This window comes from Conger conger, chromosome 1, assembly GCF_963514075.1.
Source record: "Conger conger chromosome 1, fConCon1.1, whole genome shotgun sequence".
NCBI lineage: Eukaryota > Metazoa > Chordata > Actinopteri > Anguilliformes > Congridae > Conger > Conger conger.
In genome coordinates, this window is record NC_083760.1 from 51,535,929 (window position 1) to 51,558,220 (window position 22,292).

At 40.4% G+C, this 22,292-nt stretch overlaps 2 protein-coding genes across 5 annotated transcripts; both read right to left on the bottom strand.

Moving 5' to 3' along the window:
- Positions 1 to 1,680: 1,680 nt before the first annotated feature.
- Positions 1,681 to 9,554, bottom strand: LOC133141958 (uncharacterized). The gene is given in 14 exon segments (XM_061262812.1): positions 1,681 to 2,383; positions 3,108 to 3,182; positions 3,491 to 3,673; positions 4,185 to 4,290; positions 4,379 to 4,505; positions 4,686 to 4,769; positions 4,852 to 4,947; positions 5,901 to 6,010; positions 6,847 to 6,984; positions 7,318 to 7,343; positions 7,572 to 7,687; positions 8,616 to 8,688; positions 8,918 to 8,994; positions 9,435 to 9,554. Coding segments are annotated over 14 exon segments (1,323 nt in total). The 5' UTR covers positions 9,463 to 9,554; the 3' UTR covers positions 1,681 to 2,299.
- An 836-nt stretch (positions 9,555 to 10,390) lies between these two features.
- rnf144b (ring finger protein 144B) lies at positions 10,391 to 20,321 on the bottom strand. Of its 4 annotated transcripts, XM_061259275.1 has the most exons (9): positions 20,268 to 20,308; positions 20,083 to 20,162; positions 17,249 to 17,450; positions 14,665 to 14,769; positions 14,083 to 14,140; positions 12,971 to 13,181; positions 12,074 to 12,215; positions 11,479 to 11,568; positions 10,391 to 11,101 (listed from the first exon to the last, which is right to left on the bottom strand). In XM_061259275.1, the coding sequence occupies exons 3-9, from the start codon at positions 17,381 to 17,383 to the stop codon at positions 10,940 to 10,942; spliced, it is 903 nt and encodes a 300-aa protein (XP_061115259.1). In that variant the 5' UTR covers positions 17,384 to 17,450; positions 20,083 to 20,162; positions 20,268 to 20,308; the 3' UTR covers positions 10,391 to 10,939. The 4 variants fall into 4 exon arrangements, with proteins under 4 accessions (XP_061115259.1, XP_061115258.1, XP_061115256.1 ...); XM_061259274.1 differs by having other exon boundaries at positions 17,249 to 17,416; positions 20,083 to 20,321; XM_061259272.1 differs by having other exon boundaries at positions 20,083 to 20,321.
- Between the last annotated feature and the right edge of the window lie 1,971 nt (positions 20,322 to 22,292).

Consider the following 22,292-nt stretch of genomic DNA (forward strand, 5'->3'; position numbering starts at 1 on the left):
ATTGAGAAATGCAATATCGAAAGAGGTTGTGGCCCTCCGTGAGTTTGAGAAACCTACTTTAGACCTACAGTTGTGTTAAAATAAATAAATACAAAAAGTGAATAAAGTGCAAATATTTTGAATAGCTTTTAGTTCAATATTTCAAATGTAGTGGAAACATTACACATTCAATTCCAAATCAAAGCATTAGCAAATTTTATCAAGTCAGCATTATTATTTTACAGGAAGCAAAGAAAATATTAATCTCTTTAAAAAAAATTGCAGTGTCGATATTTTTCTCTTCAAACTGTATAAACTGAAGATATTTTTCAAGATTTAACTTCACTTTAAATTAATGAACTAATATGTAGTTGCATAACCATTGTTTTTACTACTGCGCATCTGCTGCGTTGCATCGAGTCAACCAACTTCTGGCACCTAGATACAGGTATTTCAGCCAAGGATGAACAAACTACATTCCACAGTTCCTGTGAATTTTTGGGTTTTGCTTCCGAAACTGCATTTTTTACTCCACAAGTTTTCAATGGGGTTGAGGTTGGGGGATTGAGCTGGCCACTCCATTACCTCAATCCTTTTTGTCTGGCACCAAGATGTTGCTTGCTTACTCAAGTGTTTTGGGTCGTTGTCTTGTTGAAACATCCATTTCAGGGGCATTTCCTCTTCGGCATATGGCAACATAATCTCTTCAAGTATTTTGATGTATTCAAACTGATCCATGATCCCTGGTATAGGAACCCAACACCATAGCATGAAAAACATTCCCATACCATGATTTTTCCGCCACCATGCTTCACTGTCTTCACAGTGTACTGTGGCTTGAATTCAGTACCCGGGGGTCGTCTGACGTACTGTCGACAACTACTAGACCCGAAAAGAACTATTTTACTCTCATCAGTCCACAGAATGTTACGCCATTTCTCTTTGGGCCAATCAATGTGTTTCTTGGTAAATTTTAACTGATTCTGCACATGCCCTTTTTTCTACAATGGTGCTTTATGGGGGCTTCTTGCTGATAGCTTAGCTTCGATCAAATGTCTTCTGACTGTAACAGCACTTGCAGGTAATTGTAGATCATCTTTGATCCTTCTGGAGCTGATGAATGGCTGATGAATTGCCATTCTGACTATTCTTTGATCCGTTTTAACAGTAGTTGCTCATTTTCTTCCGCTTGTTTCTGGTTTTGTTGCCATTTTAAAGCATATGAGATCATTTTAACTGAGCATCTTATAATTTGCTGCACTTCTTCATATGCTTTCCCCTCTCCAATCAACTTATTAATCAAATGACGTTGTTCCTCCGAACAATATTTGGAATGGCCCGTTTTACTTAGCAATTCAGAAGGAAATATATTTAATAACAATGTGTGAAACATTTGCTTCCCTTCTTCTTTAATAAAGGACAATTAATGACACCTGTTTTTTCACAGATTTAATTAATTATCTAATTTACCTATTATTTTGAACATGCCCCTTTCAATTAATGAGTCAGTTACTCAGAACAAGCAGCATGCATGTCATGACAGTTGGGTCTGCTGTTTTTCTATGACACTACTACATCTACAAGTAAACTATTTGCCATGCAGAAATATCACTACTACTAATACCAGTGGTTCATCAGGTTACTGATGTTGTACTGCTATTCTCTTGAATGCTAATTGCATTTACATTTAAAATGTGATCATTATCACCTTCATAGTTTATTTCAGAAATGCAACCATAAATCAACACAAATATCCCTAAACTGAAATTCACTATTAGTTTTCACTAAGGTTAAACATTTAAACTTGGTCATCATCAAAACTATTACAAAGACATTTTATCTTGGAGGCATTTCTAATTGCTCCTCCCAACTGTAAAATGCAACTTCTCACCAGTTACATCTTGTACATTTACATTAATATTACTAATATTAAACTGTAAACATGTATTACTCTCATTAACTTCCTACAAGTGTTCTCCAGTTTTTCTTTACTTTAAGTTTACAATTGTACGTTGCATAACTAAAATATTTTAGAAAAAAATGAATGCATGCAATTTATAAAAAACAGTCTACTCTAACACTTAGTGGTGTCAATTAACTAATAAGCTCATGCCAGTAATTGCTCATTATATATAAAGAAATCAAATACATAACAGTCCTCATTTTATAACTGACTGAAAAGTGAACTCACTTGAGGATGTCCGATAATAATGCATAATGAGAACTACAAAGCCTAAATATGAGGCAAAATATGAGAGGTTATTCTCACTCTAGTTATTGGCAAATCATTCTATATAAAGATGAACCTCTCCCTCATGCTTCACAAGTAGTGGTTAAAGATGGACTCATATTTCTCTTGCTTCCCTGATGTAACTTTTGGATCCCCATGTTGCTTGATGAACTCCTGTAAATAAAGAAGCTGCATTTGAAGAAAGAAAATGGACAATTCTGCTGGATAACAGTTTTCTTCCTGATATTGAGCCGCATTGTAGAAAAACATCTGAGAGAGTGAATGTAATATATAAATATACACTCACCGAGCACTTTATTAGGTATTTATTAGACTTATTTTTTAGACTTCTACTGCTGTAGCCTATCCAAGTAAGAGTTATGATGCGTTGTGCGTTCAGACATGCTCTTCTGCATACCAATGTTGTAATGTGAGGTTATTTGCATTATTGTCATCTTCCTGTCTGGTTTTACCAGTCTGGCCCTTCTCCTCTGACGTCTCTCATTAACAAGGCATTTCTGTCTGTAGAACTGCTGCTCACTGTATATATATATATATTTTTTGCACCATTCTTTGCTAATTCTAGAGACTAGTGTGTGTGTTAAAATCCCAGGAGTTTAGCAGTTTCTGAGATACTCAAACCACCCTGTCTTCCACTAACAATCATTCCATGGTCAAAGTCACTTAGATCACAATTTTCCCCCATTCTGGTGGTTGATGTGAACATTAACTGAAGCTCCTGACCCATGTCTACATGATCGTATGCATTGCACTGCTGCCACACAATTGGCTCATTAGACAATCGCACAAATAAGTAGGTGTAATAAAGTAAAAATGTTTCTAATAAAGTGCTTGATGAGTGTACATTGCTAAACATATAAATACATTGTTTTCATACCTCCATTTCTTCCAAAGACGTACTTCCATCCTCCAGCATCTTACCAAGTCCAGCACTGAAGGACATGTAGCGCTCCTGTCCAACACACACAGTACTCACAACTTAACCAAATAAACGTGTATTTGTGTGTTTAATCCAGCTGCCAGTGGAAAGGCATGATCCAACTGTAGAACATCTTTTTCCACTAAAAGCAACAATGTTTTTATCCACGTGGTCACTTCTAACACTAGGAACTGAACTTCCCCCAAGGGATTTCAGTGCACTTATCCATGGTTATGGTTATGCACTTTGTTGAACGTCGCTCTGGATAAGAGCGTCTGCCATGTGCCTGTAACGTAATATAATGTAATGTCATTCTCCTGTGTTCCCTAGTTATACCATACCTTCACCATCTTGTTCAGCACACCGTCCTCGACGATCCTGACAGCGTTTCGCAGGCCGCGTGCGAAGGCGTCCATGGCTCCGATGTGGGCGATGAACAGGTCCTCCAGGTCTGTGGACTCTCGCCGCACCTTGGCATCAAAGTTCAGGCCCCCAGGCTGCAGGCCACCTTGTTCAATAATAGTCTAACAGGGGGAGACTATTATTAGACTGTGGGCAGCCTGTAGCCTAGTGGCTAAGGTACATGACTGGGAACAAGAACCATTCATTTTTCTTAATTATGTGCTATTGATGTTTTGAGATATTATTTACCCTCTTAAGCTACGTTATGTCAGAAGTAGTAACACATGCCATGAAGAATAACATTCTATTGATTAATCTCAGTCTATCATTTGATGAAAGGAAAATTACTTTTTCTTTTGATGGAATTATTTGTAATATAGTTTTATTCGTCTTGGTACACATAGCTATGTCTAACAAAATGTGGCTTAAGAGGGTGAATAATCCCTCTGAACATGAAAAGCACATAATTAAGAAATATTAACAGCTTGTTAAAAGTTTTGGGATCGCAGTTGTAGTTGGAACGAAAACCAGCATACACAGGAGGGCCCCAGGACCGAGTTTGGGAACCACTGAGTTATGGCAGCCCCTAAGAGCATCATACGTGCATATACGTACACACTCGTCTTCCCTCACCTTCATCACCATGGTGGCATTTCGGATGTCCATGGGGAACTGGTCAGTATCCCAGCCCAGGTCAGGTGACCCTGTATTGGAGTCCACAGAGCCCAGCATGCCAAACCTGCACAAAGGAGCAAAAGTGGAAATGGTCAACTTTTTTAAAGAGAGAGGAAAAACGCAATTTGAAATTCTTTTTAAATTCTGCGCACGCTCAGGCCATGACAACATCGTGCTCGTAGGAATGGCCAGCCAGAGTGGTGTGGTTGGGCTCGATGTTCAGCTTGAAGTGGTCGTCCAGTCCAAAGTGCTTGAGAAACCCTATGACGCTCATGGCGTCTGGCAACAACCAACAAGGGAGAAGGTGGAAAACAAAAATAAAAAATATTGTGAAATCATTTTCAGCAAAAATGTCATTAAACCATTCTATACTATGATTCTGGACCTGATATGAGCACATCCTTTTCCTGCATGCATTACATGTGTTCACTGAGTAGGTGCATTATGTGCTATTCTTACCATAATCATACTGATGTTTGCATGGCTCTTTGGGCTTGGGTTCGATAAGAAACTGGCACTTAAGGCCGATCTTCTCTTTGTACGCTGCAACGTAACGAAACGGTGAATTAAGGGAGAGCTGCTGGTGGAGAACCTAGCGGCCTCACACATCTTCACCGATACTCACCGACAGCCATTTTGAAAAAGTTTGCCATGTGCTTCAGTTCAGCTGCTACGTCTGTGTTGAACAGTGACAGGAAACCCTCCCTGCCACCCCAGAAAACTGGAATGGTGAGAATGATAAACATCGAGATGTACCGCATCAACAAAGATGTACCACACGAAGAGTCAATCAAGCATACGTGCTTGATAATCTGTACTACTGCACACTGTGCTACTGCACCAACTTGTGAGTTATGAGAGAGACAGGAATATGAGAATAATTCACTGTAGGCAATATCGTACCCATTCTATTGACATTCCCACCACTCAAATTAGACACTGCACTGGTAATATACACCATGTGCATTTGTTTGAGATGTATAATATTTTATTTTAATGTACTGTGATCAGGTGTTACTACAAGCATTAGTATACATTTAATAAGTGTGGGTCACAGTCAGAACATGGTTGTTCCTTAACCCCTTATGGGCAGATGCAACCTGCATGTTATCTCCCTTAACAGAAGGACACTACCTGTACATTACATCTACCTTAACAGACGCATGCGATACCAGCGTTGTATTTAATCATATGACCATTTTTCAACACACATGACAATTTAAATGCATTGAGGTTTTCTATAGGGCGCCTTAGTCTATAATCAGGTAAGTGGATCCTGGGCTCTGTAATTTTAAGAATCACAGCCCTAGGGCAGTGTGAGCAGCATACAGGGACGGGGCTGTAGCCAAACAATTAGGGGTGGACTTTTTCATTCCCAGCACAACAATCCTGTGTTTACATACAAAAAACTTCTACACCCAATTCACAACCCCGCCTCTCCGTTGCAGACGACAAAACCAAAACCAACTGTTTAGAACATGTAAAGTTACCAGAGAAACGTGAGATCTGATTCTAATGATCATCAAATTTGACTATTTTACCCCAAGAACATTGTCTGGAAGTGACCATGATGCATATTATGTTCTTAAAGTAGCATTGTTGATTTGAATTGGCTTTAAGTTTGACTTTTTGGACCTTTCATTTTTTGGAGGAGGCCACCTAGTAAGCGCTTACCAAAGTTCTCTGCTCCCAGCTTCTTGGCGATCTCCAAACCTTTCTTAACCTGGGCTGCAGCAAAGGCCAACACATGGAAATCTGGGTTGGTGGCAGCCCCATTCATGTACCTATAAAGAAACATTACAACAATTTAAAACTCTATCAAAAGTTTATCAATGGCAAATAATCTCATTGAGATGATAGGTTACAAGTTATGAAGGCGAGTAATAAAAGCATCCATGGGTTGCATTGAATGGGTGAATAAGAAGCATCAACTGAACATTATTGTACCAAGTCCCATTGTGATGAGCAAGGGTGATCTGTTGGGATATTTAATATATCCATATAAAGCTGAGAACCCCACAGTACAGGGCGGTCTGTAGCGTAGTGGTTAAGGTACACGACCCGCAAGGTCAGTAGTTCGATCCCCAGTGTAGCCACAATAAGATCCGCACAGCCGTTGGGCTCTTGAGAAAGGCCCTTAACCCTGCATTACTCCAGGGGAGGATTGTCTCCTGCTTAGTCTAATCAACTGTACGTTGCTCTGGATAAGAGTGTCTGCCAAATGGCATTATCATTCATTCATACTAACCCGCTTATCTTGAACAGGGTCGCAGGGCGGCTGGAGCCTATCCCAGCATACATTGGGCGAAAGGCATGAATACACCCTGGACAGGTCGCCAGTCCATTGCAGGGCACACACACCATTCACTCACACACTCATACCCATGGGCAATTTAGACTCTCCAATCAGCCTAACCTGCATGTCTTTGGACTGTGGGAGGAAACCGGAGTACCTGAAGGAAACCCACACAGACAGGGATTCGAACCCAGGACCTCCTTGCTGTGAGGCGGCAGTGCTACCCACTGCACCATCCGTGCCGCCCCAAATGTAATGTAATGTAATGTAATATACTCTTCATAATATGGATTGAGTTTCATGGCTTATTCCAGAATCTGATACCGTGGGTGGGCGAAGAGGTTGCAGGTAACCCATAGCACTTTGACCCCGGTCTCATTCTGGAGCTGAAGAGCCATGTCGGTGATCTCATCTAGATTCCTGTTGGACTCTTCCAGAGTCCCTCCTTCAGGAGCCATATCCCTGACAGAACAATAAACAATCCATTAAAACCATGGATCACACAACATCACAACTCCCCAAAACTCAAGAGTTGAGAATTAGAAGGCTCTGCCTGTGTTCTGAGATATTGAGCTTCAAATACTCCAAAGTGAATGGGCTCCAACAGATGAAATTGAAGCATTTTTTCATATTTAAATATATAAATTGTATAAAACCTCCCACATGTATTTAGTGCCCTGTAAACAAACTTGACACTAACTTATTTTTAAAAAACCTCCTAAGTCTCAGGCGGGCAAAAATGTCTTTGACACAGGAGAAGTCAAAAGCACAGAATGATCACGGCATGATCCATACCTGTCATGAAAGGTGTAGTATTTCACCTGTGGTGGAATGAAATGCACACTGACATTTAGACAGAATGTAGAAGCATAATGAATTTAGACATAATGTCATCATTATTTAAATTACTCTGTTAATGTGCGAGGGCCCAAATGCAATGTATAACATAATGTTAAATATTGGAAAAAGGTTTGCTTCACCTACAGTCCTGGGTTTTGCTTTTTACTGTTCATAAAAGTGGCCCTTTAGTAAACTGAAAGTTCACTTACTCCTAATTTGGTGAAGAACTCAAAAGCAGCATGTAGTCTCTTCTTAGCCATGTCCATGGGGGTTCCATCCTCATTCCAAGGCCTCTGCAGGGTAGAGAACCCAAACGGATCAGAACCTGAGGAGTGGGGACAAAATGCATTTGGGACAATTCAAGCAGGCTAGCTACAGCAGGTCTGATGTCTGCATGGTTGAGAACATGAAAGGTGTACAACTGCATTACAGATGCTCTAGAGCAGGGGTGTCCAATCTTATCCAGAAAGGGCCGGTGTGTGTGCAGGTTGTTGTTTTAGCACAGGATTAAGACAGCTGATTCTACTCATCAAGGTCTTGATTAAAGACCATGATTAGTTCATTAGTATAATCAGGTGTGTTACTGCTGGGTTAAAACAAAAACCTGCATCCACGCCGGCCCTTTTAGGATAAGATTGGACACCACTGCTCTAGAGGGACTAAAATAACTACATAACAACTGTTATGTGAACAACAATGTCACACTTGGCCAAAATTATTTGCAAACTAGCAAGTGTAACTGCAACATCAATAAAGCACAAAAGACTGATTTTATAGGAGCATACATGCAATACCTTATGGCACATGCAAACTAATAATGCAACCAATACTTTTTGACCAATCATTGGTCACTGTATTGGTTGTGCATGTGCTAAAAGGTTTTGCACATGCAAAAGGTCTTAGTAAATCAGGCCTTAAAACCATGTTGACTTGAACCAACCTAGAACCCCAATAGCTCACTCCACAGTTAATAAAATGGACTCTTCATGAGAATGAATAGCATAAGGAACATAATAACCATAAGGAACACTTGGACACTTTTATGAAAGTTCAGTAGAATACCTTCTGGATTAATTTCATGCAAACATTCTAAAGTGAATGTACAATATGGGGTGTTGTTCATTCAGAAAATTTACATTTTTAGCAGCTAGCTGATCAAAGCTAGTGTATCTGGTGTATTGTGAGTACAAATACTCTGAATCACGGCCAGCCATAGGCACTAATGATTGACAGGATTTTATTTTGAATCTTACCAGTTCCACAGAAGGAGTGCCAGTAACAAACAGAGAACCTCAGCCAGTCCTCCATCTTCTTTCCCAGCAGCACCTACACATTTAGATACTGTAGCTTAATTGGATTCTGTGAACAAATTATCTTTTCCCCCCAAGCAGTTTGGACAACTAGTCTATGAATGTCAAATGGGTAAATTATGAACAAAATGGCTGAATCACAATGTGATGTGCATTTCTCGAAGTGTGTTATAATGATGTGCACTGTTTCGAATTCGGCACACTAAAGTAATCTATGCATTGCAGGTCCTTTCACACCTACGTACTTCAGTAGCATTATAGTTCCTGAAACACAAAACATCTTGCGGTCCAGCGTCTGGCGCATACGGGATTTTTGGAATCGCTGTGAAAATGAATTTTAATATACATTATGAATATATTGTTTGTATTATCATTAATGTTGTATAATATAGTTGTCAACGAAAAATACTATCTCTGCAGTGCCACCGTTGACAAAATGTCCTTCGCTCGAGAATTAATAGCTAGGCTACAACTTTTCTTGCCAGTGGTTAGTCACAACAGCGAACCATTAAATGTCAAGGGTTAGTTAATTCGCTTGCAGTATACGACGTTCCTAAGCATGGCCAACATTTTACCGTCATTAAAAGTCTATAAAGTCAATACAGCTTTCACAAGTGTCATTCGTCATAGCTGTTGCAAGAGCTAACTTAAAGGAAAGCATGCACCCTTTTGTTCTGCAAATTCTCCCCTTACGCATTATACATTATAACGAGTTTCTTCAAATAAAGTAATAGTAATAATTTAGCTATAACAACATTTTACCAGGAAAAAATGGTCCTTGCGTCGTCATTTTCGAGTTTTCAAAAGATTTTCACTTTTACATTAACTATTGCCTCCGGATCACTTTGAAAGTCAACTTCCCTGCTGTCTCTGTTGCCTTCCACGAGGTGTCGCTTCATAACAGTTTAGATCAGTGCTCTCAAACTCCATGGAGGGCTGGTTCCATGGGGGGCCGTGCCTATGGCAGTTTTTATTCCAGCCTCAGATCAATATATTATTATATGATTATATCAGACAATATAATTTGTTTAATTATTTGCTGAATTAGGGCTATCGGTTTCCATATACATAATTTATACAATGAAATGTGTTATTTCTGTTGTCTGGAATCAAGTAATTGGTTGGAATGAAAACCTGCATACACAGGGCCCATTAGATGAGATACCAACTTCCAGTATGCCCTATATAAGAGTTCAATCATCGAGGGCCAAGAACTGCTTTACCTGGGAGTAAGGGCCACGTTCAGTCCCGACAAAACGTAGCAAACGTAGTTTACTTAAACAGAAACGGTGGCGCGTTGAACATCCTGTTGCAAACCAGGATGTTTTTGCTCCTGTGGCTTCTGAGAAGGCGTTCTTCGGCTTTTAAAGCAGATTCATTCATTCGGGCTACACCCGACACACCCACCAAACGGGAGCAAACATACCTCAAAGCCTGTTGCAAAATGTTGCACACCGTTGGGAGAAAACATATCGTTCAACACAAAAACCGTAGCAAAACGTTTTAATTTTGAACATGCCCCAGGTGTGAAGACAGTCTGCCCAATCAGTAGCATTAATTGTTTGGGTAATTACTCAGGAAAAATGAAAAACACAATTTGAATTCTTGGTATGCACTAGAAAATCCAGGCAATATAAAGATCAGATGTTCAGTTACCTTTACAATAATTCCCTGCAATAATTCCTGCAATGTGAAAATCATGTCCAATTACAAAGCTATATTTGCAAAGTCAATACATGGCATTTATTTGATTCAGAAGGACAGTACAAAATATTTGATACATAAACAAAGAACAGAATACTATAAACAATATAGCACGCCATATGCATTCACACACACGCACACACCATTGGCCTTTGGCATTGAAAACCTACTGTAATCATGAAAAGTTGTGCCAGGAATGATTTTAATGCAGGAACTGCTGATGGCCACATTATTTACTGAATTAGATACTAGCTTAGATTAATATAACCCAGCATCCAATTCAGAAAGTAATGCAGTACCCACTTTCACAACATGAAATAATGTCTGCCATTTATCTAGCACTTAATTTACTTGTTCTTGTGGTTCTATGTATTGTGTAGCTATTTGTTTATCTTAACATAATAGAATGGAAGGCAAATCTGGACCATTACACATCAGGCACGATGTAGTAGGCACTTCTGTATCCAGCAAAACCGGTCTATTAAAGGTTGTGTAAAATTAGCACGTGGGCTTGGAGGAGGAGGGGCAGGAGTGAGAGGGCGGGGTGGTGGTAGCGTCCATTTCTATACAGCGGAATCACGTAGACTGAGGTCATTATTCTTCTTCTTCTTCTTGCTGCCTCCACAGGGCTTGCAGACGCAGCACACAATGCAGGGTGAGGCCAGGAGGAGCAGAGGAGAGGTCACCAGCACGATGATGCTCACGCCCACCAGGATACCCACCACCTGCCGGGGAGAACACAGCCATGCCACTGCACTTCAAGATCAATGGAAAATGGTCTGCATTTATATAGCGCTTTTATCCACATCACTTCACAATTAATTCCTCATATTCACCTATTCACACGCACACACCAACCATGCAAGGCACCAGCCAGCTGGCCTGGAGCAATTGGGAGTTATGTGTCTTGCTCAGGGACATTGGTGGGGGATCGAAATGGCGACCTGCCAGACAGCCACTCTTACTTCAGCTAGTAAGTGTGCATGAGAGCATGTGTGCATGCCTGCATGTGTGTATGTGTGTGTGTGTGTGTGTGTGTGTGTGTGTGAGTGAGTGAGAGACAGAAAAGGAGAGAAAGCGAAAACATCACAGCACTGCTCACCTGTGTTCTGTTCCACATGACAGAGGCTCGGGAGTGTCCAAGCTTGTTCCTGCATGGCCCCTTGTCATAGTGTCGCAGGAATATGTCACCCTTTAAGACAGACACAGACCAGTAATTATGCCAACCATGTGGTAAAATGCATGCTACAGTTTTAAAAACACAGTGGGCCTCATTCATCAAACGTGAGCAGAACGAAATTGACTATAAATCATTCGAAAATGCATTGACGCAAATAATGTGGGAAGCTTTCGGATGTCAGTTTTTTAGTAGGATCCGAACGGACCTCGCGAGTGATGTCAGCTGTTTGTGTTGAGTGCAGAAATCAAAGCGCATGGTTGTAAAGTGCCAGCAGATTAGTTAGCATTAGAGTAACACTTACATCCAGGTTCTAGAGGCAGTGCCAGCAGATTACTTAGCATTAGAGTAACACTTACATCCAGGTTCTAGAGGCAGTGCCAGCAGATTACTTAGCATTAGAGTAACACTTACATCCAGGTTCTGGAAGCAGTGCCGTCAGAATAGTTAGCATTAGGGTAGCACATCCAGGTTCTGGAGGCAGTGCTAGCAGAAGAGTTAGCCTTAGGGTAACACCTACATCCAGGTTCTGGAGGCAGTGCCAGCAGAAGGTGTGTTTGCAGCTCTTGCACAGCATCTGGGCGCAGCCCTGGTTCCGCTCGATGTAGACACCGCACACAGGGCACTGCTTCACGGCCGCGGGCTCACTGCCGAGGTGGATGCTGCAGAGAGGATAGGCCATCAGAGCTTTCACAACATTCACAACATTGCTAGGCCTGCAAGATTTCACTGCGCATGATACTAGCTGGAAGCTGAGGTAGCTACATTCCAAGAAGAAGAGTAGCAATAGAGACCTGGGTTGAATACTATATTTGAAATACTTTAACTGTTTATACATCAAAATGAGTGCATTACTCTATAGATAAATCTATTTTCTCCTATGTTCAAAACACAATTTGTCTGTATGTTTTGCTTCTATCAAATTCTCAGGGATCTTGAGAACAAATTTGACTAATATCAAAAAAAAATCTATTTAAAATATGCATTTGAGATAGTTCATCAGTAATAGTAGCAATTAGTATGAAGAATAATAGAAGGATATTCATAATAGATCGTACTAAAAACCAAGCTTGCAAATGGTTTCTCTAGCAATGTCATATTTCCTGAATCAGAAAATAAAAACCTTACATCAGTGGTCCTGGTCCTGGAGAGCTGCAGGGTGTGCAGACTTTTCTTCTTACTCAGCATTTGATCAATGAATTGACCCATTAAGAAACCTCATCTGGTTTCTTGGGTCTGAATTGGTTGGATATTAAGGCCAAAACAAAAACCAGCACACCCTGCGGCTCTCTAGGACCAAGAGTGAGCCTTACATTAATCCTCCAGTAAGGAGCGGTAACTAAGAGAAATGTGAACCAGGGTGGTGACAAACAAAACAAAATGGCTCTACTGTTAAACAAAGTGTGCTCCGACGTACCTGCCCCCTGGGTCTGGCAGTGACGTCAGTGGCTGACTCTCCGGGCAGGTGTGCCCATCTTGCCAGGGCCCCCTGCACAGTGAGCAGAAGACTGCACAACAGGCCAGGCATGGCACGGGCGTGAGCTGGCCCTCTGGGCTGGGCCTGATGGCACACACTGCCTGGCACTCCAACACTGGGCACCAGGCCTTAGTGGGGTCATGGTGCACCCCTAGGAGAGCATCAGATTACAGAGGTAACTCAGTTTGCGCACAGCTTCATACAGAGGTTAGACATTCAGTTCACACAGTATACACATATGCGCCATTCAAATAGTAGTCACCTGTACGTTGCTGCCGCTGTGCCTACATGCAACAAGGGGAAAGACATTGCTTCTGTGAAACTAGGGAAGCAGCAATGCGCATCTAATCAGAAAAGTATTACCGTTTACTTAACCCTTACTCTCTGAAGGGTTTTGTGGGTGGTTTTAACTAAATTGCATCAAAAGCTCAATCATCCCAGGGAAAGAATCTGGCTGGATGTGTCAGTACTTGTTCTTGGTGAGCCTGTCAGGGACTTTGAAAGTTAACCCTTTCCCTGGGGTTAACTTTCAAATACTTCCCCCCAAGAAAAAGTTCCAAACATTAAGGTATGTAGATCCATTCGCCAGAGATAGGTAAAAAGCAGATACTTAAAGCACAACATTTTGGTGATTCTGCACGGACACCTCAGGGCAACACCGGACTGAATGTAATCTTGCAAGAACCACACAGCCACAGAACCTGCCTGTCATTTAAAGACCACCACTGTGTGGGAGAAACTGAGGCCCCATGTGTCCCAAACCTTCATCACAGATTCTTCAGACAAACTAAATATTCAGTTCCCGCATTGCTCCTGACCCTTCTGCTTCTTAACTACAACGTATTCCACATGAAGACTGGAGTTTTGTTACAATGTTATAGAATTGCCACAGTACTATCTTTGGTAATGCTGCTTTAGACATTTCTGCATCAGATACGGAATGTTTCAGTTTCAGCAGGGAGAATGGATAATCATTGTTTAGAATGGGGAAGCTGGTGTGTGGGTAACCGTCCTTCTCCAATGGCGTGGTCCGATATGTCAGCGCAGCTCACCTCTTTCGAACCTGAGCCGTTGGTAGAGCTGAACTTGGTCTGGAGCAAAGTCTGTGATCTGCAATGACAAGAGAAAACACAGTAGTTTGTAGACCAGGCTCAGTTGACTCTGCGTAAAGCGGTGCTTTCCAAACTGTCATGACAAACTGTCATGAGAGGGGTTGAAGGAGATCATAAGATGATACACGCAAACAAATATCTTTATTTATATAGTATAGATACTTGCACTTGACCATCTTGTAATTTCTCAAGAACACCCACTTTGCCGCACAAAGAGCTGACAGAGGAACTTCCTCAAATAATAATTCCTCAACTAATTGCTAATACATGTTGAAACTATTCTTTGGAAGTGATGACAACCTACACTCACTTGGCCAAACATTAGAATGGGGAAGATGTGTGATCTAAGTGACTGTGGTAAAATTGTGGGTGCCTGACGTGGTTCCAGCATCTCAGAAACAGCTGCCATACTGGGATTTTTATTCCTACAGTCTCTACACTTTACAGAAAATAAACAAAAGGTGCGATAAACAAAAAACACCACCCGTTTTTTATTTCCACCAATGTCAGCGTGGACTATACCTCTGAGTCCAGCAGGATTCCGTTCCTCAGGCATGGCATGGCAGGGCAGGTGATAGGGGCACCCCCGCCCTCTCGAACTGCCAGTTGTGCATACTCTTGCAAACACTGGAGAGAAAACCAACCATTGCCCTATTAACCATCAATCAATCTGTGTATCTTTAGTCTGTTCAGGGAAAATTATGCTGCATTACAGAAACAACAATGAGAAGTGAACAACTACGACAAAGTAGTATCGCTGCCTGGGAAACAGAGAACAAGTCCGTCCAAGAACAAGTTAAAAATAGTAATAAATAAATACCCTTGAAAATGAAAAAGGTACACACATATCAGTCATGTCCAATGAATACAACCTGTCAAATAACTGCACCCCAAAGACTAAAGAGCTGTGCGAACCCTCTGCTGGCTCCAAAAAAAGGTGATTCCTGTTCCTGTTCTAAAACCATGCAAAGGTTACATGGATGAGATAGTCATGGCCTGGCTACATACAACACAGCAAACCTACGATGTGTTTTACTTTTTCCACAGAAATGACTTTCTCCATAGAATTGTGCTCCATACTAGAGATTGCTGTGTTTTGCTATGTCACACAGTTCAGGCGTTTCTTCACCCAGCACCCAAACCTGTTCTGAAAGAATAACAGTTTCAGGCGGGGAGAGCAACTGTGCCAGGACAAAGCTTCATTTTATTCTGTTTCGCAACAAAAGCTGAAGGTACTTCTCTGACAAGTTGAAGGTTGGTACAGCAGCTGTACTGAATACATAACATGACATAACATTCAGCCCAGCAGTGCCCGCCTTATCCTACCACTAAAGTGTACCTACTGCTTAGTTTGCCTAACAGCTAAATAGTATCTAGCACCCTATCCACTACTAGCTGGATATTCCACATAGTGAGCATTCTGTGTGAAAAATACAAAAAATACTAATAATTGTGCAGAATTTATCCTTCCTTTCCATTTCTGGCCCCTTGTTCTGCTAACCAAACTCACCCTGAGGAATTGCCTGTAGTTGACTTTGTTAATCCCTTTAATGAATTTAAAAGCCCTAATCAAACGCCTCCCAAGTCTCCTTTTACTAAGCTTAAAGAGTTTAAGCACCTTAAGTCTTTCCTCATAACTTTTATCTTTTATACACGGAATCTATCTGGTTGCCCTTCTCTGAACATTTTCTTGCGCCTCTTTTCCAGCACCTCAGGGAACTGCACACAGTACTTTATGGTCTGACAAGGTGAGTATAAAGTAAGTATAACTTCCTTGGGTTTATACTCTTGGCTATGTATCCTAGCATCCTGTTGGCCTTTTTACCGCTACTGTACATTGACAAGAACCTGAAAGGCTTTGATCAGGTATATTATTAAGTCATTTTCAACTCTAATTTTGAACTACCCATAAAGTAATCCTGCCATACATTTGGTTATATTGAATTTCATTTGTCAGGTTTCCGCCCACTTCTGGATTCTGTTTAAATCTTCCTGGATTACTTCAGCAGATTCCAAACTGTTAGCTAAACCACGTAGTTTTGTATCATCTGCAAATTTTACTAACATACTTTTAATGTTTCTGTCAAGGTCATTAATGTATAATGAGAAAGAGCACCAATCCCTGTGGGACTCCACTTCCCAAAATACCCTGTTCAGATAACAGATACTAGTACTAGTACTAGTACTAATACTACTATCTTCTACTACTATCTATAACCGGTTCTGAACTCTGAAATGGCTCCTGTAATTCCTACAGTCCTCATTTTGGTAAAGAGTTTGTCATGCGGTATTTTATGCAAATGCTTTTTGGAGTTATAAATATACAATATTATAAGCTCTGCTAACATCAAAACCCTTGGTAGCCAAAAAAAAGGTAATTTATAACATCTAAAAATTCCTCCTCACCTCTTCCCTATCAAATTCCAGTTAATATTTGAAGTAATTGAAGTCACCCATGATAATAGTCTCATCTCCCTCACACGCCATGTCTCTGTAATCTGTAATCCCTACAATGTCATAGCTCCCACTCTTAATAACAGCCTCAAATTATTTTATACTTCTTTAAACAAACATTTAAACAAAGACATTTCAGACTGTTGCTTCAACACATCCTCTCCCGTTTCCTCACTCCCTGCTGTCCCAAGACACCATTACCAAATTTTTGCTTTAAAAAGATTTTCTGGAGATGTCTGGACAGCCCATTTCACTCTCTATCCTCCCTGCCCCCCAAGTCCCTAGTTTAAATATTCCTATGCTACCCTAAGCATATGCTGGCCCAGTACAAAATGTCCCCTCCGGTTCAGGTGTAACCCATCACACTGGTACAGCTCACTCCTATACCAAAAGGAGTCCCAATGCCCCATAAACCTATACCCCGCTTTCCTACAAAAGTCTGTAGCCAAACCTTCAGATTAAGTTCTGCTTCCTTCTGCTTGCACAAACCTCAGTCACTTTTTAACATGTCGGCATAATCCTGGGTATAACCGCAATAAAAAACTTTAGAGAAACACAACTTTTAGAAGAGTACACAAAACTGAAACCAAGCGATACAGTGCTGGGGAAAAATTCAGGGTAAAGGGCTTAGGCAGAGAGGGTTGGAGCTCACCGAAGTGCAGAAGACACAGTCGCATGCATGCAGTTTGCTTGTTGCTGCCAGAGGATAGTTGCTAAGGCACAGCGGGCAAAAAAACGTGGATCGCTGGGCCTCTGTGTTCGTCGGCGTTGGAATGTTGCTCGCCATGGTGACCACTCCTGCTTGCTTTCTCCTTTAGCACTGTAGATACAGCGCAGTTCTGTCAACCATCATTCTGTGGGGTAAAAAAGCAAATAAACACTCAGCCCCCCAGCCTGTGGCCACAGTGACCGAGGAGTGTTCCTTTTAATCATTTGTACGTGCTTAAAACAAGAACATTACAGGGGATTAAACACACCCGACATCAGTTAAGGCAGAGACAAGTGGAAAACTGGACAGCTTCTATTTTTACATTACTGGCTCCAACCATTTGCTCTGTCATTATTTCACAGATTGTTTTCCATGAAATGCCCATTAAGTGTTTTAAAGCTCTAAGCTCTCCAGCATGAGAAGTCGATTTCATACTGTAAGTGAAAAATCGTGTAAAAATGCAAAATAAAGTATTTATATTGAGGCATTAATGAAGAGCAAATATATTTATTTTTGTTTAGGCGGATTTCCCTAAGCCACAGTTAGCCTACTTTAAAAAAGCAATTTACCTTTCAACTTACAGCACCACTGCTGAACTATTTTAAACAGCTGTTGATTGAGGGCACATGTGTTTCAGGAAATGACTGCCTATAGATTGTTACTTTATATTATTATGTGGGGCCATACAAATATTCCGGGTGTCCTTCAACCCCATATTCTGTTGAAAACTTAATTGAATTAATTACTTGAACAATTTTCAAAAAGAAGTGGGGTTGGGTTACTCACTGTCACCCTGAATGATATCTCTATTATATATTAGTTTTATAGTTTTGCTCAAGGTTTGGAGATCAATCCCAGTTACTTGTTTGAGTGCATCCTGAGAAGCTGTGAATGTAAAGAGACCATCTTACATGGTCTTTGACGAGTGAACTCAAAAGCTTCTCCTTCAGACACTAAGGTCTCATTTATTTGTGGCTGAATTTGGTGTTGCCAGAACAATGCTTTGGTCCTACACATCAAGAGCACTCTCTGGCAGACTCCATTATCTGTAGGCCTGAGACCTTGGGAAGAAGCTGGAAACAAATAAGAGGGAAGTTGACACAAAACTGGTCTTCACATACAAAAGATGTGCGAGGTTTTGTTCTTCTGAAGTGGTGCATAAATGTTGCTCCTATGGCTACTTATAGCCCAAGGAAACCCCCTACATTGAGCGGCAACAATTGAAACAAAATGGTGGTCAGCCCTCAGTACGTTTTAAGGAAGTAATAGGAAGTGAAAATAGTCCACAAAATCAGTAAGGCAAGTGTTGGTGAGCCTCATAAATGGGATAACACAGCCAGGGACGGGGCGTGGTGTTGCATTTAAGAGAAAGAGTCCACAGCCAATTTCCCTGTGATCCAATCCCACTGAGCACGCAGAATAAAACTATAATCTCAGATTAAGAAGGATTAGATTAAGAGGGCCCACAGGTGCAATACTGGGTCACGAGAAATTGTGAAAATGAAAGAGCATCCAGTCATACTCGGCCCAGCCCCATAGCGTCAACAGCATATTTACCACACACTTTCGTGCCGTTCATGATGCGAATTGACGCTGTGGAAAATCGATGCCCACACAGTGCTCTACATTCTAGTGTGTGTTTATTTTTGCATTTTCGCCAACCTCTTGGGAGGGATAGCAGAGTTTAACTCAGCACTGCATGGAAATTAAGGCTGCAGACCATGGCTGCATTCTGTTTAGTGTATACAAGTAGCCCCATCCTGTGCTAATTTAGAATTTCTCCCTGGGAAGGCTCTTGTTTATTTAGCTGCCTGATAACATACTGCAGTCCTGCATATAACTATTCTGTTGTTTCTCTGTTGTTATTCTGTTAAACCTGAGAGGTCCTTGTTGTCAGTGAAGTTACGAATTGTCCTCAATACTAAAAAGGAATATTGTTATGTTGATGAGGACAAGAGCTTGGAGCAGTGCCAGAACACAGTCTTGTCTGAAATAAAAGTTCCAATTATCTCTGAGAAGGAACCGATAAACAGCAAGAACCTCTGCATGTTGCCAGCTTTTAATTTGCACAGAATTTGTGTGAGACAAAGTTCCATCCCATGTTGTAAGATGTATTGCCTGCTACACAAACAAACCCTGAAAATGAGCATGCATTGTAATCATATTACTTAGAGGAAGCCAAATAAAAATATTTGCTTTTGCTTTGCAATTTGCTTGAGAAAGTAACTCTGGTTAAAGAACCTAATGTAGGCTTAGATATATCCTCATTTTAAATATTCTCAGGCCTAACAATTCATGTAATTAAACACAATGTATACATTTATTCCAGTGCTACATATAACAAAGCAGCTAATCAGAGGACAACCCCCTTTTGGGAAAGAAATTTCATCCAAATATTTGTATGCAGTTGGAAAGCCCCGCGGCAACTACAAAGTCCAATCGGGTACTGGTTTAACGAGAGCTGACACTCGTTTATTCTTTTAATTAGTCAAAAGTACCCTTGTCTCCACCCTAGACTGTAGAAAAATACCCCACCATCTCTTACTGTAAATTACATTAATAAAATAGGCTATTAGCTACGTAGCCTTTAGCTACTACGCATTTTCTTGAACTGTTGAATTTTTTTATATGTGTAATAAAACAATAATGTCATAGTTAATCATTTAACCCCCCATGGGTTTAAACACAGGAGCACGCAGTTGTAGGTTAGAATCGGCTAGAATCACAGAGTCGTATTAATATCGTAATTAAAAATCTTACATGTGGTCAGTATTTACCTGTATGGAGAGACCAGTACTAAGGACTCTACTGTCCCGTCTCCAGTCCCGCTGCAGTGCCTTTACGCTGACACATCGGGCTGTTGAATTACACAGCAAGTGACTTAGAACGCACCGTAGCCCACAACCGTATTTTCCAACCGCACAACCTACCAAAGACAACAGCAAACAGATCTCACCCTTACATTAAATAGATGTCATAATTACAAGGGAGGCTCGTCGCAGCTTTGCTACCGAAACTATACAAAGGCCACTTCCTACTTCCTCCTACAGTAGCCTAGTTAAACAGAGCATTTTAACCCGTTGTTTATGCACTAACTTTTTCGGTTTTCCGTGGGCAACCTTAATATTCAGTCAACGTAAAAACGCACATTGGACGTCACCGTTGAGGTCATGCAATTTGTCTATATTGTCAATTATTTCTGATGATAAATCAACGTTGAGTGTTGACTTAGTTTATCAGTTCAGAATATTGTAGCTGTTTCCGTGAAGGAAAAACCAGGCTGATCACTCTTTTGAGCTCATTTATTAATGCCAATAAAGTAATGAAAGAAGTGCAATGTTGCAATGTAGCTGATTTTTTTCTTTTTTCTTTTTTCTTTTTTACAATTGCTAACACATACTTTCTTGTTTACTTTTTCAGAACCCTTCACACAGTTAGCACAGCAGCAACAACAACAATAAGTGGACCAAACTGAATTATATTTTCATTGCATTCAGTGGACAGTTTTCAAAAAAACCTTGAATTACTTTCTCAGTCAGGCTTAACCATCAAAAAACAAAATTGATATACACTGAAATTTAAGTGGATGGTAATTTGCTTCACAAACTACATTGAAATGCATTCAAAACCCTAAAAAAGTATTTATACTAATGTGCTGATTGAAGTTGCACATTGTGCTTCTCACAGAAAATCCACAAAATTGACAAACAAGTTTGTAAAAATGATAAGCATGAACTTGCATAGGTTATTATTTGTCACTGCACATGTTGATTGCTAGTGTCTTATATTTTAAGTTGTTATGAATGTTGTTGAATTAAATAATTTGTTTGTAAAAAGCTAAACAAAAACACACAGTCAGTTAAGCATAATGTTTAATATAAAAAGTGGATAAACAGGATATTATTGTGTGAATTTTTTATTTTGTAGCATAAAGGATACCACAGTGAAAGAACATGCTCAAACAAAGGCAAGTGAAATAATTCTGCGTCATGCAGTTTGCATAAATAAAATTGGCTGCACAAAACCTTTTTCCTGAGGTGAAAAAAAGTTGGCAAGTTCCAGAGGGATTGCTGGACACACCCAGCTTCACTCAGCATTAGTAGATATTGAGACAAGCTGCTGTAGACTTGGTGAGATTGTTGAAAATGTAGCTCAACAGTGTTTTTGGCAGACATTAAAACCAGCAGCTGAAAGAAGTAGATGAAATTCTTAAGAGAGAGAATATAGATGAGTCCCAGGGTAAAACAGGATGGAAGCCAGGGGGACAGCAGTGAGCAACAAGAGAGCTTTCTTATACAATATAGAAGAAAATGAAACGTCAAACAGCACAGGTTTTTCAGAAAAAACAAACTGTGGAGACAAAGCCAGCATTTACAGGCAGATTGAATGAAGGAAAGATACGGTGATGATAAGACATGGTTTTAGAATGTGCAACAGATACACAGGGACAAAATCAAATGCAAATTTGATGCATCAAATTGATTAGTGGCTTACAAAGGCTCATAAAGAAACCAACACAACCTAAGCAATAATGAAAGAGTCTCAGCATATGCGCTGTGTTTGAAGTGAAGACTGATCGGACACTCTGCCAGCTCAGGACATTCCTGAGGGGACATTACAGTATAAAGAAGAAAACATTGCTGACCTCTGTCCCAGATTGGTTAACCCTATAAATGCTGCCCCCTTGTGATTGAGTCATCAATTTCACAAATTGCTGTTGCATTCGTTCTATAGTAATAAAAACTGTGATGTAATAAAACCTCAAAGTGGCGATGTGTATATTCCGATATTGTACTTTTGTAATTAGTTTTATGTTCATTTGTGTCGTAAACTCCAAACCCACATCCACGTTGTATGAGGTGGTAACAAGACAATTACAGGATTTGGACTAGCTATACATAAACTTGTAATTGCACTGGCTAATAGGGCTAACGGCACTCTGGTTAACCAAATTTTGAAATAAAGTACAATAAAGTATTTCAATACA